This window comes from Engystomops pustulosus, chromosome 1 (assembly GCF_040894005.1).
Source record: "Engystomops pustulosus chromosome 1, aEngPut4.maternal, whole genome shotgun sequence".
Taxonomy (NCBI): Eukaryota; Metazoa; Chordata; class Amphibia; order Anura; family Leptodactylidae; genus Engystomops; species Engystomops pustulosus.
In genome coordinates this window covers 29,663,545-29,680,162 of record NC_092411.1, presented here as the reverse complement: position 1 = coordinate 29,680,162, position 16,618 = coordinate 29,663,545, and the positions used below count along the sequence as shown (strand labels likewise).

Below are 16,618 nucleotides of genomic sequence, written 5' to 3'. Positions count from 1 at the left end.
ATGTGTGTGTATATGCTGTACATCTGTATATGTATGTGTGTGTATTTATGATGTATATATGCTCTATATGTGTGTATATGTGTGTGTGAAGAACTGTATGTTCATGTATATACATATATAAATGTGTGTGTATATATGTGTGTAATATGTATATTTTTAAGCGTGAAGGGGCTATGGGGCCCTGCTTCTCCTAGTTACGCCCCTAGGTCTGTTTACACATGGACCAAACATACAACATCTGGATTCCCATCTTACACAATGAGACATATTACTAGAATATTACATCACTTTATGATTGACGGGTACAATGGGCAAAGAAATATTTGATCGCTATGACGATAAGTTATAAGATAAAACCTGTCTTTAGACAAAGGATTCTACAGAGATGAAATTACAGATATACAACGGTACCTTTAAATTCTACATGTCATCTCATAATTATTTAGCAATAAAGGGGTTTTCTTGGTAAAAAGGAAGACAATTTTTGATGGTCTATTTTTTTGCATAGTCTATCATTGTGTGATCAATAGGGATCAAGTGCAGAACTTCAGGGGATAAAGAAGATAGTGTTTCACCCAGGCCTTGGAAAGTTAGGGGACTTATAAAGTGTTTCTATCCCATATGAACTGATCAGGACTATGACTAATATTACCTCCGTAAACAGGGCCGGATTAAGGTTGGTGGGGGCCCCTGGGCGCAAAATCTGGTGGAGGCCCCCACTGTGTGCAGCGTGCATACACGTCTTCCTGCACACTATCCACGCAGTAACACCGCTACATACAGCTGCCTCATCCCCAGTAACACAGCTACATACAGCCGCCTCACCCCCAGTAGCACAGCTACATACAGCCGCCTCGCCCCCAGTAACACAGCTACATACAGCCGCCTCACCCCCAGTCACTCAGCTACATACAGCCGCCTCACCCCCAGTAACACAGCTACATACAGCCGCCTCGCCAGTAACACAGCTACATACAGCTGCCTCACCCCCAGTAACACAGCTACATACAGTCGTCTCATCCATATTAACACAGCTACATACAGCCGCCTCATCCGTAGTAACACAGCTACATACAGCCACTTCATCCGTAGTAACACATCTACATACAGCCGCCTCACCCCCAGTAACACAGCTACATACAGCCGCCTCACCCCCAGTAACACAGCTACATACAGACGCAACGCCCCCAGTAACACAGCTACATACAGCCGCCTCACCCCGAGTAACACAGCTACATACAGCCGCATCACCCCCAGTAACACAGCTACATACAGCCGCATCACCCCCAGTAACACAGCTACATACAGCCGCATCACCCCCAGTAACACAGCTACATACAGCCGCATCACCCCCAGTAACACAGCTACATACAGCCGCATCACCCCCAGTAACACAGCTACATACAGCCGCATCACCCCCAGTAACACAGCTACATACAGCCGCCTCGCCCCCAGTAACACAGCTACATACAGCCACCTCGCCCCCAGTAACACAGCTACATACAGCGGCATCACCCCCAGTAACACAGCTACATACAGCGGCATCACCCCCAGTAACACAGCTACATACAGCCGCATCACCCCCAGTAACACAGCTACATACAGCGGCATCACCCCCAGTAACACAGCTACATACAGCCGCATCACCCCCAGTAACACAGCTACATACAGCCGCATCACCCCCAGTAACACAGCTACATACAGCCGCATCACCCCCAGTAACACAGCTACATACAGCCGCCTCATCCCCAGTAACACAGCTACATACAGCCGCCTCATCCCCAGTAACACAGCTACATACAGCCGCATCACCCCCAGTAACACAGCTACATACAGCCGCATCACCCCCAGTAACACAGCTACATACAGCCGCCTCGCCCCCAGTAACACAGCTACATACAGCCACCTCGCCCCCAGTAACACACCTACATACAGCCGCCTCACCCCTAGTAACACAGCTACATACAGCCGCCTCGCCCCCAGTAACACAGCTACATACAGCCGCCTCGCCCCCAGTAACACAGCTACATACAGCCGCATCACCAGTAACACAGCTACATACAGCCGCCTCATCCCCAGTAACACATCTACATACAGCCGCCTCGCCCCCAGTAACACAGCTACATTACAGCCGCCTCACCAGTAACACAGCTACATACAGCCGCCTCGCCCCCAGTAACACAGCTACATTACAGCCGCCTCACCAGTAACACAGCTACATACAGCCGCCTCGCTCACAGTAACACAGCTACATACAGCCGCCTCGCCCCCCAGTAACACAGCTACATACGGCCCCCTCACCCCCAGTAACACAGCTACATACAGCCGCCTCACCCCCAGTATTACAGCTACATACAGCCGCCTCATCCCCAGTAACACAGCTACATACAGCCACCTCACCCCCAGTAACACAGCTACATACAGCCGCCTCATCCCCAGTAACACAGCTACATACAGCCACCTCATCCCCAGTAACACAGCTACATACAGCCGCCTCACCCCCAGTAGCACAGCTACATACAGCCGCCTCGCCCCCAGTAACACAGCTACATACAGCCGCCTCACCCCCAGTCACTCAGCTACATACAGCCGCCTCACCCCCAGTAACACAGCTACATACAGCCGCCTCGCCAGTAACACAGCTACATACAGCTGCCTCACCCCCAGTAACACAGCTACATACAGCCGTCTCATCCATATTAACACAGCTACATACAGCCGCCTCATCCGTAGTAACACAGCTACATACAGCCACTTCATCCATAGTAACACATCTACATACAGCCGCCTCACCCCCAGTAACACAGCTACATACAGCCGCCTCACCCCCAGTAACACAGCTACATACAGACGCAACGCCCCCAGTAACACAGCTACATACAGCCGCCTCACCCCGAGTAACACAGCTACATACAGCCGCATCACCCCCAGTAACACAGCTACATACAGCCGCATCACCCCCAGTAACACAGCTACATACAGCCGCATCACCCCCAGTAACACAGCTACATACAGCCGCATCACCCCCAGTAACACAGCTACATACAGCCGCATCACCCCCAGTAACACAGCTACATACAGCCGCATCACCCCCAGTAACACAGCTACATACAGCCGCCTCGCCCCCAGTAACACAGCTACATACAGCCACCTCGCCCCCAGTAACACAGCTACATACAGCGGCATCACCCCCAGTAACACAGCTACATACAGCGGCATCACCCCCAGTAACACAGCTACATACAGCCGCATCACCCCCAGTAACAAAGCTACATACAGCGGCATCACCCCCAGTAACACAGCTACATACAGCCGCATCACCCCCAGTAACACAGCTACATACAGCCGCATCACCCCCAGTAACGCAGCTACATACAGCCGCATCACCCCCAGTAACACAGCTACATACAGCCGCCTCATCCCCAGTAACACAGCTACATACAGCCGCCTCGCCCCCAGTAACACAGCTACATACAGCCACCTCGCCCCCAGTAACACACCTACATACAGCCACCTCGCCCCCAGTAACACACCTACATACAGCCGCCTCGCCCCCAGTAACACACCTACATACAGCCGCCTCACCCCTAGTAACACAGCTACATACAGCCGCCTCGCCCCCAGTAACACAGCTACATACAGCCGCCTCGCCCCCAGTAACACAGCTACATACAGCCGCATCACCAGTAACACAGCTACATACAGCCGCCTCATCCCCAGTAACACATCTACATACAGCCGCCTCGCCCCCAGTAACACAGCTACATTACAGCCGCCTCACCAGTAACACAGCTACATACAGCCGCCTCGCCCCCAGTAACACAGCTACATTACAGCCGCCTCACCAGTAACACAGCTACATACAGCCGCCTCGCTCACAGTAACACAGCTACATACAGCCGCCTCGCCCCCCAGTAACACAGCTACATACGGCCCCCTCACCCCCAGTAACACAGCTACATACAGCCGCCTCACCCCCAGTATTACAGCTACATACAGCCGCCTCATCCCCAGTAACACAGCTACATACAGCCACCTCACCCCCAGTAACACAGCTACATACAGCCGCCTCATCCCCAGTAACACAGCTACATACAGCCACCTCATCCCCAGTAACACCGCTACATACACATGCCTCTCCAGTAACACAGCTACATACAGCCGCCTCACCCCCCAGTAACACAGCTACATACACATGCCTCTCCAGTAACACAGCTACATACAGCCGCCTCATCCCCAGTAACACAGCTACATACAGCCGCCTCATCCCCAGTAACACAGCTACATACAGCCGCCTCACCCCCAGTAACACAGCTACATACAGCCGTCTCATCCCCAGTAACACAGCTACATACAGCCGCCTCATCCCCAGTAACACAGCTACATACAGCCGTCTCATCCCCAGTAACACAGCTACATACACATGCCTCTCCAGTAACACACCTACATACAGCTGCCTCGCCCCCAATATACACACATACAGCAAATACACACACATTCAGTATATACAGCATTTTCACAGACATACGGGAAATACACACACATTCAGTATACGGAGCATATACATACATACCACATACACAGCATGTAAACATACATCATATATATATATATTTTTTTAAATCTGCACATATATATGCTTATACAAATATATGCGTGTATAAAAACAGTATATACATATATAGACAGTAGATGCATATATACACAGTATATACATATATAGACAGTAGATGCATGTATACACATATACACAGTATATACACATATACACAGTAGATGCATATATACACATATACACAGTATATACAAACATAGACAGTAGATGCATATACACATATACACAGTATATACATATATACACATATACACATATACACAGTAGATGCATATATACACATATACATAGTATATACATATATAGACAGTAGATGCATATATACACACAGTAGATGCATTTATACACATATACACAGTATATACATCATATATAAACACAGATAAATACATATGTAGTGTATACCTACCCTTTTAGGATGACTGGCTGTCGGGTCAGGCGGGTCTTCGGCGTGGGGGGTCGGTCGGTTGCTGGTTTGGATGTTCGGCCGGGTAGTAGGAGCGGAGGTCAGCCGCTTGTTCCGCGGGGGGGGGGGGAGCGGAGGACGGCAGCTGCTTGTTCTGCCGGGGGAAGGGGGGGGGGAGAGCGGAGGACGGTCGCTGCTGCTTGTTCCGCCGGGGGGAGGATGGACGGCAGCTGCTTGTTCTGCCGGGGGGGGGGGGGGGTGTAGGGAGAGCGGAGGGCGACCGCTGCTTCTTGTTCCGCCGGGGGGGAGGAGGAGCGGAGGATGAACGCTTCTTACAGCGGGGGGGGGGGGGGGGGGGGCGATGTGGTGGATGCGAGCGGAGGAAGGCCGCTTGATCCGCTGCTGGAGGGGGGGGGGGTGCGAGGAGCGGAGGACGGGCGCTTGTTCGGGCGCGGGTGGGGGGTTTGGAGTGGAGGAAGGGCGCTTGTTCCGCTGGTGGGGGGGGGAGCGGAGGACAGCCGCATTTCTGGGGGGGTTGGGGAGCGGAGGACGGCCACATTTCTGGGGGGGTTGGGGAGCGGAGGGCGACCGCTTGTTCAGGCGGGGGAGGGGGGGTTGCGGAGGACGGCCGCTTGTTCGGGCTGGGGAGGACGAGCGCGAGCGGGGTTACGAGCGGGCGGGGAGGCGTAACCATGCAGCGAGTTGGGCGGGCAGGGAGGTGGGAACCTGTGCGGGGGGCAGACGCCTCGGCCATGCGGGGAGGCGGTCACCTGTGTCGTGGTCGGGCGGACAGCTCTGGGAGGTGGCGGCAGAGGAGCCATGGCCCAGGGGGGGTGATCTGGTGGGGGCCCCCTGGGGGGGCAAGATGGTGGGGAGCCCCGCCTATAATCCGGCCCTGTCCGTAAAGATTGTGCATTGTTGACAAGAAGCTGCCAGCTAGGCCATAGCCAGGGACCACCGAATCCCCAAAGATAATAGTATATTATGCTGAAAAGGGATCTGTTTGGGGTCTTGTAATATGATAAGATTATACTTAAAACTCCTTGTATATCTTCTACTCCTCATCCGTTTCCAGTCACCACTGAACTACCACTCCTCTAATTAATAATAAAAATATTTTTTTATATATAGCGCACACAGATTACGCAGCGCTGCACAGAGTTTGCTAAATCAGTCCCTGTCCCCAATGGGGCTCACAATCTAATCAACCTACCAGTATGTTTTGGAGTGTGGGAGGAAAACGGAGGACCCGGAGGAAACCCACGCAAAACATAAAAACTCTTTGACGATGTTGACCCTGGGGTTAGAACCCAGGTTCCCAGCGCTGCAAGGCTGTAATGCTAACCACTAACCCACAGTTCCAACCAATTTTATTGCTGTTTAGCTATAACAGCATAAAACAAATAATAACAATAGACGCATTACCACCTCAGTATTTTTATGGTTTGGGGAGACACACGGGAAGTGGGGTGTGGTGGGGACCTGTACAAGTACTGTAAGTACAATTTTAATACTATGCTACTGGAGCCCACTTTTCAATGTATTTTGGTTTTGATGGAAACCCCTTCCAGTGTCCTAGATATCCCCGCCGAACAGCTTCTGTTTTATATGCTGCAGTTCCTAGTTTACATGTGCCCTGGGGCTGTAGTTTTGGGGTGTGCAGGGGTAGCAGTTTTATCCTGTCCCTTAGATAATATAATGAATACTTGTAGAGTCGATGGTAAGCTCAGATCTTGCATGGAGCAATACATTTCTACCATAGGCTCAGAGAGTCTCAGGATATCAGACTCCCATCAATCACAAAAAGCCAAAAAGAGTTGGGAGTTTTTCTGAAAATCTCAATTTTTAGTCATGTTCAAATGCAAAAAATTCATAAAAAATATCAGACTATTGGGACAGTTTAAACACAGAGCAAGAAAGCACCAGATGGAATAGGGCAACCACAGGATACATTAGCCCCCACCGAGAGAGCAAAACCACCAATCACACAATGATAAGAAATTATTTTTCCCAGAAAACCCCTTTAAGTAGTGGTATGTGGTCTGTTGCTTAAATAAAAAACTGCATTTGTTATCTGTTCATAAGTTGAATATAACATGTAATACATTTAACTTTTTGAAGCCTTTTGTATGTTGTATTTTTTTATTATTTAGCTATAATTGTGTGTACAGTTCACTCAAGCCTTCTTCAGGAGCCTGGTAAGAACATATATAGTATTGTAGTCTTCATCCCCTTCTACTGTGGTGTGTGTAGTCTGTTGTCATATTCTTGTTTAGAGGATGTGGGGCTTAGTGAAATTACTTAATTTGGGATATTATTTACTCCCATGATGCTTTGTATGCTTTGCAGCTCAGCCCTTTGAATAATAGAGGCTTCTATAATATTGTATGTATTCCAGCTGTACGGAGTGTCATATCCGGTTACATCTTCTCTGAAGTAGCAGAAATGGAGTAAAAGGGGAATACTGTAACCCTTACAGCTGCATATTACTCTATAGCCTAAATTAATATGGTAATGGTTCTCCTAAGGGGGGAGGGGGTCATTTTTGGTAGTTTGTGTCATAAATTCTAGTGCACAGATTAAGGTTGAAGAATTTATGATGCTTTATTTTGACTTGTCAAAGGAAATCAAAGTTTTGTACAGTGACCTGTGGGTCTTCCCTGCATTATGGGACAAGATACAACTACGACCAACTTACCCGCTATACTTATTCCACTGCTGACTAGTCCTGAACAGATAAATAATGCCTTAAATGGGATATTGCTGGTTAGAAAAACATGCCTTTATGTAGTACTTCAGATAAGATCCATTCACTTCAATAGGGCAGAGCTGCAAAATCAGACAAAACTCAGGGACTAGTGTTGTTTTCTAGCCTTGTTTTCTAGCCTCCGGACCAGTGGTGGACTATAACACAGGCAGTTTAGGTGGTAGACCAGGGCCCAAGCCTTCTGCGGGGTCCATGGCCACTCAAACCACCCACCAAATTTTATACTGAAAAGGATTTTCACCCCTGAATTCCTTGTACATCTGTCCCTGCTCTAGACAAGTACACAATGTATACAAGAGCCATTTCAGGACATTTGAAAGTCCTCCAAAGGTCCTAAAACCACAGATTTATCCTCCATTCCCCAAGAAACTTGATTCTAGTACCAAATAATATTCATATAATATTCATACAGCCCGGGCCCAAGGCAGTCTTAATCTGCCCCTATCTGAGATATGCACTTTTCTCCAAAATGGATGTCCCCTGACCCTTGGCCCAGCTTGGTGTTTCTTCACTGACAGCTGAGAGGTTGCATTATGTACTTTGGTAGGATTTTCCAAAACGTTCGAGTAAGTGCGGAAGCACCTGCATATGGGTCAGAAAAAGCATTTACACGGATACTGTGCACAAAATGAGAAATTGTTTGACATGAGCTAAAGATTTTAAAATGAGCAGTACAAGCAGTTGAATTTTGTATGTGAGTCGGAAGTGTATAGTTTATAATTGTAACCCCAACCAAATTTTTTTGGTCTCGGTCACAACTGAATTTTAAAAATGTTGGATTGTCACCTTTGATAACTGTTATAGTTGTTTATTGTAGCCTAGGACTAAAGTACAGTAAATTACCAACATCCAGAGGTACGTTTGTAACTAGGAGTCGTCTGTAAGTCGGGTGTTCTTAAGTAGAGGACCGCCTGTATATCCATTTTCTGCTGTGAATTGGCAGCAGATCCTCTGTGAAATCAACTACTGAATCCAGACAAAAACATGTCCATTTCTCTGTTGTACTTGTTATATAAAAAATCTAAAAGTTTTAAAGGGGAAGAAACCAGACCATTATAGGGTCCCTGTCAGTAACTTGCTGACTGGCTCATTCATTTACTCAAATTAAGCTCTATGAGTCGGATATCTGTATGAAGTATAGTGAGAGTATTCTGCTATGTACCACTGATTCAGGGCATGGGGAGTTTTGCCTATTCACATATGAGCCAGTCCGAGCAATTATTTGGGAATCTGTAAAAATATATATAAAAGTATAGAATCCTGTGCATACTACAGTATGTTGTGATGCGGTAACCATCTAGAGATGTATCCGTGGATCGAATGCAATAAACTGTAACACATTTACATTTAGATTTAGATAAAGGGATTGCCCCAAGTTTACAAGTTATCCCCTATTCGACATGCTTTGTGCAGCGCTGCGTAATCTGTGTGCGCTATATAAATAAAGAATTACCGTATATACTCGAGTATAAGCCGACTCAAGTATAAGCAGAGGCCGCTAATTTTACCACAAAAACCTGGTAAAACCTATATTTTTTTTACTCGAGTATAAGCCAAGTTTGGGTTTTCAGCACATTTTTTGAGCTGAAAAACTAGGCTTATACTTGAGTATATATGGTATTATTATTATTATTATTATTCTGTGGATAGGGAATAACAAGGCGATTGGTAAGGGTCCAAGAGCTGAAACCCCCACTGATCAAGAGAATGGGACCCCACAATCCAGAATATGGGGATCCTGGTTTCAACAATGGGTGGAGCAAAAGGGCGAGCATGCTCCCTGCCACAGACACGCCCACAGAATATAATGGAGCGGCATGATGAATGCTCCCCCTCCCGGACTCCGGATTGCAGGGGCCCGTTCTCATGATCAGTAGGGGTCCCAGCAGTTGGACTTGCACCGATCACCTTTTTATAGATAACTTACATATTTGTCCATATTTAAATAATAAGTATTTTTTTTTGCTTTTCTATAATGTTGAACAGGGAGCAATAAAAAAAAAATGATAAAATATTGATTTTCTAATGCAAAATCACAGAGCACAATCCATGGAGCCGATAACTTTTTGCCATACAATAATAAATGCAGCATTTGGCCGGTGTTGCTGTTGTGACATGAATGACCTGTTTACTCGGAGTCCCATGACAGGCTGCCCCGACCCCTATAAATAGTTACAGAACTATGTGGCTCATACATAGCAGATGAACACAGCCGGAGCCCTGCACTACATAGCATTGAATGCCAGATGCAGGCGACTTTTAGTGAGCCGAGAGATAAGGGCCCTGACATTTTCTGTAGTGATTAGCTGTAATCGCTGATGTCAGTCACGTTATTCAGGCACTTGTTTATCTCGGCTGGGACATTTCTAGTAATGGAGGTTTGTTTCTAAAAATAGGGAAATTGGCATCTAATTACCTAAAACATCAGTCTGGTGTCAGATACATTACCCACGTACATACACAAATACAGCAATCAGTATAGGCATGTCCCATATGTGGCTAATAGATGGACAACCCCTTTAGAGGTGTATTCCAGTAATAACTATTAAATAAAAAGGAAACCTTGTAAATTGGACAGGACCTGAATGCTAGATCAAGACTGAAAATAACATTGGGGTCTCCAAGTTTCCTTGAATTCACATTACATCTGCGATGAACTCCACCCAACACAAGGAACGGGATCGTCCCAACCACCACGTTAGAATGGATCCACATTCTCGAGTGCAGACACTGCGGCTCCATCCATCACAATGGGAATATTAAAGAGAAACCAAATATAACGCAAGAGTTGTAGGGTGTAATGCTGTCCTGAGCAGCCTGACCACCATGCATGATCACTTGGAGGTCCCACCATTTGGACCTCCATCCATCTACCAATCCAGGAAGCATCCACCATACAGTCGATAAGTGAGACTTGTTAGGCCCAGTTCACTCAGGGAATTATGACATTGACAAAGCTCCACAGAATCTGCTTCCCATTCATTTCAATGAGAGTTCATTTCAGATTTGATTTTGTGAACTCCCATTAATAAATGAGGGTTCAAAATCTGTTTTTAAAATCCTAAAAAAAGAATATATTCCCTCCGACATTCTCAGAATATTACCAGAATATCCTCTAAATATTAAGTTTGCTGTTTTGCTCTGCAGGGAATTAATTTTCCACATTGTCTTGTACTTTCTAATAAGATTAAAGGGGTATTCCCATCTAGGCATTTACATTTAATTTAAAAAAAATTTTCAATTGGATGTTATTAAAAAAAATGTTCCTGTGTGAAGATAATTTCTCATAAATGTAGTAATGTTTTCCCTTAGAAATGAGATAGCTTCCTCGGATACGACCACCTCCCATTTTGGCAGCGGTGGTGAGACTTGCGCTATAGAGCCCTGTCTGACCACCTGGATTCAGCGATCATTACCACAGGACGGCTGTGGGATCTGCAGTAACTCCTGGAAATTTCATATACAAAAACTTTTGTTTCTTTGTGCAATCCCTCCAGCAGAGGTGGTCGTATCCAAGGAGTCAGTCTTGTTTCTAAGGGACCATATCACTACATTTATGAGAAATTATCTTCACACAGGTAAAAATTGAAGAAATGTTTATATATGGCAGATTAATGAAACAGAATGTGACTGCCCAGACGAGAACACCCCTTTAATGTTACTCAATAACAAGGTGATGGTCCGACTGTTGGGATCCCCACCGATCAAGAGAACGGACCCCAACAATCCGTAGAATGGGGGTCCCCGGGCTCCAGGCTGGATTATCATAACCAGCACTCATACGCACAGCACACCTCCCATGGCGGATACATGAAGAGGCTCAGACCTCCTGATGTATCTGTCGGACAGCTGCACCATCATCAAAATTTTGCTAGGCCCAACCTGGTTTAGTTTTGCGTCAAAACTTGCAAATACTCAGTTGTGAATGTTTGCAGGCTGTAGCGGCACTGCGCACGCCTCCCCTCTCCATAGTGACACATGGTGCCCAGCCTTACGTTTTAGAAAAGATATAGCATGCCCAATCTTTTGCCCATCTTTGTTACGGTGACACATGTGTGCTGACCATACTGTGGCGGGCGCCATAGGCCTCTATCCGCCTGCAAATTGTGCGGCCATAAATCGGTCCGCCCAGTGTTCATGTGAGAGGGGCCTAAGTGTGTATTATACCGTGCACACAATGTAGACCTCAAAACCTAATTGGCAGGGAAGCCATTACTTTAAAAGCACCAGAAGACAAGTGTTTGTTTTGTTTGGATGTTATTTTCTTCTATTCTGGGAAGGATGAGAAATGTTTTAAGCCTTGTACATGCAGCTCAGAATGTGTGTTATGTCTACGAGGTAGAAATCAGAAGGATTGCATCAGGGAGCCTGGGAACAGCGACTTGTTTAACTGATAGACATCAGGGCTCCTTGTAGGAGACCTCCGCTCCTCACAAATGGCAGAATTATCATAGATAATGGATTCGTTAGACCACAGGTTATAAATACAATCAGAGGCATTTAGTATTTTTGGCGCAGGGTGGTGTTCGCAGTGGGATATAAGTTTGTGGGATTAATGAATTGGCACACGGAATGAAAGGTTTAGATCCCCCTAGACCAGTGATGGCGAACCTTTTAGTGACCGAGTGTCCAAACTACAACCAAAACCCACTTATTTATCGCAAAGTGCCAACAGAGAAATTTAATTTGTGTTTTATACCCCTTGCTGTCACATCTTATATTCATAATCGCACCCTGAGGAAACCAATAAAGCAAAAAAATAAAAGAAATTTGGATGATCATTGCAGCTTTGCTCCAGGGTCCCATAAACAGAAAGAATTGTCAGGGCCAGAGCAGGAGCTACAATGATAATCCAGATCTGTCCACAACTTCCCACTCCTCCAGTAGTCCCAGGTAGAGCTGTCACGTTAAAATATCTCTGTGCACAGCAAGTCCTGGGCTGTCTGGGACTGCAGGAAGATACCTGGAGTCATCTCTGGTGATGGCCTTAATGCCCACAGAAAGGGCTCCGAGTGCCACCTCTGGCACCAGTGCCATAGGTTCGCCACCACTGCCATAGACTCTAGCATTTAGCTGCTCTCTTTTTGCCCCACAAAAAGCACCAAAAAATGTGTTGGAAAAATAGAAGCGCCAGAAGACTGGTGGATTTCCAACAGCGGCAAAATTTTGCGGCCAAAAATAGAACAAGGCACCAATATTATGGTGCCGACACTTTATAAATTTAGGTACAAGAGGCGCAGAAAGGGAAAAAATAACACCGCCAGTTTTCCATTTGAACGGCCATAATAAATGCCCCCCAATGTGGCAGCAGGAGTATTGGGGAGTATTGTTATAGTAGGGAGCTGCATGAATAGCAATTCCCTCCCAGCTGTAGGGGAAAAACACCTTTATATACTGGATAATCTGCCTGACCTAGGATCTGCTGTTCGTCTTGGTTGCATCTTGAGCGTTGCATATAGTTGTAGAAATCGAATTACTTGTAGGTTTAGATTGTTTTGAAACAATGCAATTTATTTTAGATGGTCAGTAACTTTTTATCCAACTTTAAATAAAATAGAGAAACTGCAAATCTTTTTAGATATTAGATGACATAGAAGTCTAGGGAGAAGAGGGGGGAGTGGACTGGAGCTGATGTGATGTCAGAGTCAAATAGGAAGTTTCTTTCTAAGGCTGGGTTCACATCACATTATTTGCCATACATTGTAAAAAAACGTCAGGGGGATTCTGATGCGTCCATACAACATATGGCACAGACGTATCCTACTCTATGCTTATATGGTGGGATACATCGCCCTTGAAATCGGGGGGAAGGAGTGTTCATCGGCTGCCGCCGGTGATTGGCTGCTGCAGATGTATGGGGCGTTTTCCCAGTGATGGACAGTGACATCACCCGTTACCCATCCTTATGGTGAGCGATGTATCTGCTCGGCAAGGCTGTAGAAGGGACGCAATACTCTGCATCAGCTCCCCATAGCCTTATATTCTCTTCGGCTGCACATATACATCACTCAGCAGGAGGCAGCTGAGCTACGTCTTTTCATCCTGGTTTTTTGGTGGAAAAAGTAGTCAACTATGTCTCCGTCTGCTACTATATGTCAATGTATATGTTCAGTGTAGCCGTTGGGAGCTTTCCCGATATATATGCGCCAAGCGTATTCATTAAATGTAATGTGAACTCAGAACTTCCTTGACAGTATTTAAGGGTGTGAGGCATATGGAGCAGATTCTCTTCTACCTTTTGAATGTATAGGAGCCATCACACCAGCTAGTGTATAGATATAAGATTAGTAGTCTATAAAGAGGCTAGTAGTGGGTAGAGTGGGATGTAATGGACAGGAGTTGGTGGGCAACTGGAGCTAAGTAGGAAGTTTCTATCTTACCCCAAGAGCTTTGTAAACATCAATACAAATCACATGTTACTGTTATGCAGTGTATAGGAGACATCATAGCTGCTAGTCTCCATCCACAAGGCCTGGTAATAATTTGAGATAGAGGGAAAACTTCTAAAATGCAGATAACAACAACAAGTTGTATAATAAGTTTTTTTTTATAGCATTGTGTAAAACAAGCATGATCCTTAAAGGTGTTTGCCCAATCCCCTAGTGATGTTTATACAATAAAGATTATATTTAACCTCTTACTTTACAATTTTACAGTGATGATCAGTGTAAGATTCCAGAGTGTGAGCAGGGACTCTCCAAGCAGACAATTCATGATTCCTTTAGTGCTATGAGATGTTGTGTGCTGACAATGTGCTTAGATTATCAGGGTACAAGTTTATCTACACTTTCATTTAGCTACTGAATATCCACTAGTATCTGACACCCAAAAAGAGAAATGAGACAGATCAGAGATGAGAGATGATGAGATGGATATAACACACAATGACACACTTGACATCTGAGCTTTGAGAGTTCCTATGTGAGCTAAACAGGCCCCAGACCGATCAATGAAACCTACACTGATACATTGTAACAAATGTGGAGATAATATGTGTTGTTATGATGTGTTTCGCTCATTCGGGGCCATCTAAATTGGATGTGATTGTTGAGAAACTCTGGGCTGTGAGGCAGAATTTAGTTTATATGGGGTTTCACCCCCTGCATTGCACAGCACATACCATCCCCTGATAGCAGACAATTTCACAAAAAAAGACAAAGCCATTTACCAAAAGCAACTGTAAACTGTGCAAAGAACAGACAAGATTTTGGCAAAGTGAACAAAAATATGCAAATCGTGAAGAGTGTAAACAGCAACTTCTCTGTTGTCTTTCATCATGAGGTTGAGAAGATCCAGCATGGCATTGAGGTTTAAAAATAGACAATAATGTGAAAATCATGAGTTCTTGGCGACGAATCCCCTGGAACAAAGCAGTTTTTCCTCTAGAGAAATGCAGAAGACAGACGGGGAACTTCACATGTGGAGGATTTGTTTCTGAAATCTATGAGATTAAAAATTAGTCCTATATACTTGATCGGAATGAAGTTTTGGCAGACAACTCAATTTAGGTGGATTTTAAAGGGGTTGGACAAGAATGTGTCCTGCTGGTCCATTCAATATTATGAGGGTATCGCCTATTACTGAGTGCAGCGCTCAGGTATCACAGGCACTCACATTCACTGTCTGTGCGATAGCTCAGATATTTCCAACACTGTCATACTACTGAATGAAATGGTAGGACGCATGCTTGACCACTACACCACTTAGTGAAAACAGGACCCCCGGATTGCTGGGGGTCTCGTTCTTGTGATTGGGGGCTCAAAACAGTTGGACCCTCATGATCAGCTTGTTATACCCTGTCCTGGGAATTCCTCAATCCACCCTGGTCCAGCCACTTGTGGCCACAGTTTTTATAGGCTCAGCTCCCTACTACTGAGTCATATGCTTCCCTACAGGCTCCACTAAGTGCTATATATACTGTATATGGGTCTTTTCATGACTACAATTCTAAGTTTTTTCAATCAGTGCGACCATATGTGGCACCTATGTAGCATAATGCCTTATTATATGTACGGATCATAATGAATGCTGAGACTACAGTATGTTTATACTATTTGCATGACCCAGGTGGTACTTGTGATCACCTGGACATGTGCACATTACAAGATACACATTTACTACTAGAAAAAATTGAGGTGACCACGTGGTTAACAAAGGTCTCTGGCCCACAATGCAACAAAACCGGGTTTGAAAGGAGAACTCTAAAAAGAAAAAATAATTTCTTCCCTGCACCTCTTCACCACCTGTCTGCTCTGATGAGACTCCATATTGATTCTCAGAGTAATCTGTGATCTACCATCATTCCTATGATGTCTCAGCACAGCATTACATGGGCAGCTAGAGTCAACCATTTCTACCATATAATGTATTCTATATAATATAAGACTATGGGACGCATTTACTTACCCGGTCCTGCACGATCCCCAATCCGGAGTGTCCGACGAGAAGGAACTTTGCCACGATTCACTTACATCGTGCGCCTGATATGCTGCATGTGTCGCTCCCTTCTCAGGTCCGCCGGAGTTCACCTTCTTCTTCCTGGTGCATGTAAGTGCTTGTACTTGCGACACAATTTTTAAGTTAAATCCCGCGCTCAGTCCGAATCCGTTGGATCGTCCAACGGCCCGTCCCCCTATTTCTCTCACATAAAAGCCAGCGCCGATGCGCCAAAATCCGATCCCATGCAACACAATCCCCTTCTAAATCCCTGTCCCAGCTCCCCGATCCCCGATCCCCGAAAACGTCGGAAAACCGACGCAAATGCGGCCGCTGGACCCTTAGTAAATAATCCCCTATAAGTATACAGTCATGGATGCTTAGTTTACATCAT

At 45.7% G+C, this 16,618-nt stretch overlaps 1 protein-coding gene across 5 annotated transcripts in view; it reads left to right on the top strand.

The window, feature by feature from the left end:
• The window catches only part of PDE4D (phosphodiesterase 4D), a 595,186-nt gene that overhangs the window by 368,128 nt on the left and 210,440 nt on the right, over positions 1 to 16,618 (top strand). Inside the window, exon 2 of one of the 5 annotated variants that reach the window (XM_072136757.1) lies at positions 7,175 to 7,219. The exons of the other annotated variants lie outside the window; for them this stretch is intronic. Coding sequence (XP_071992858.1) covers positions 7,175 to 7,219 — 45 coding nt within the window. The remainder of the gene's footprint in view (positions 1 to 7,174; positions 7,220 to 16,618) is intronic. 5 annotated transcript variants of the gene reach the window in all.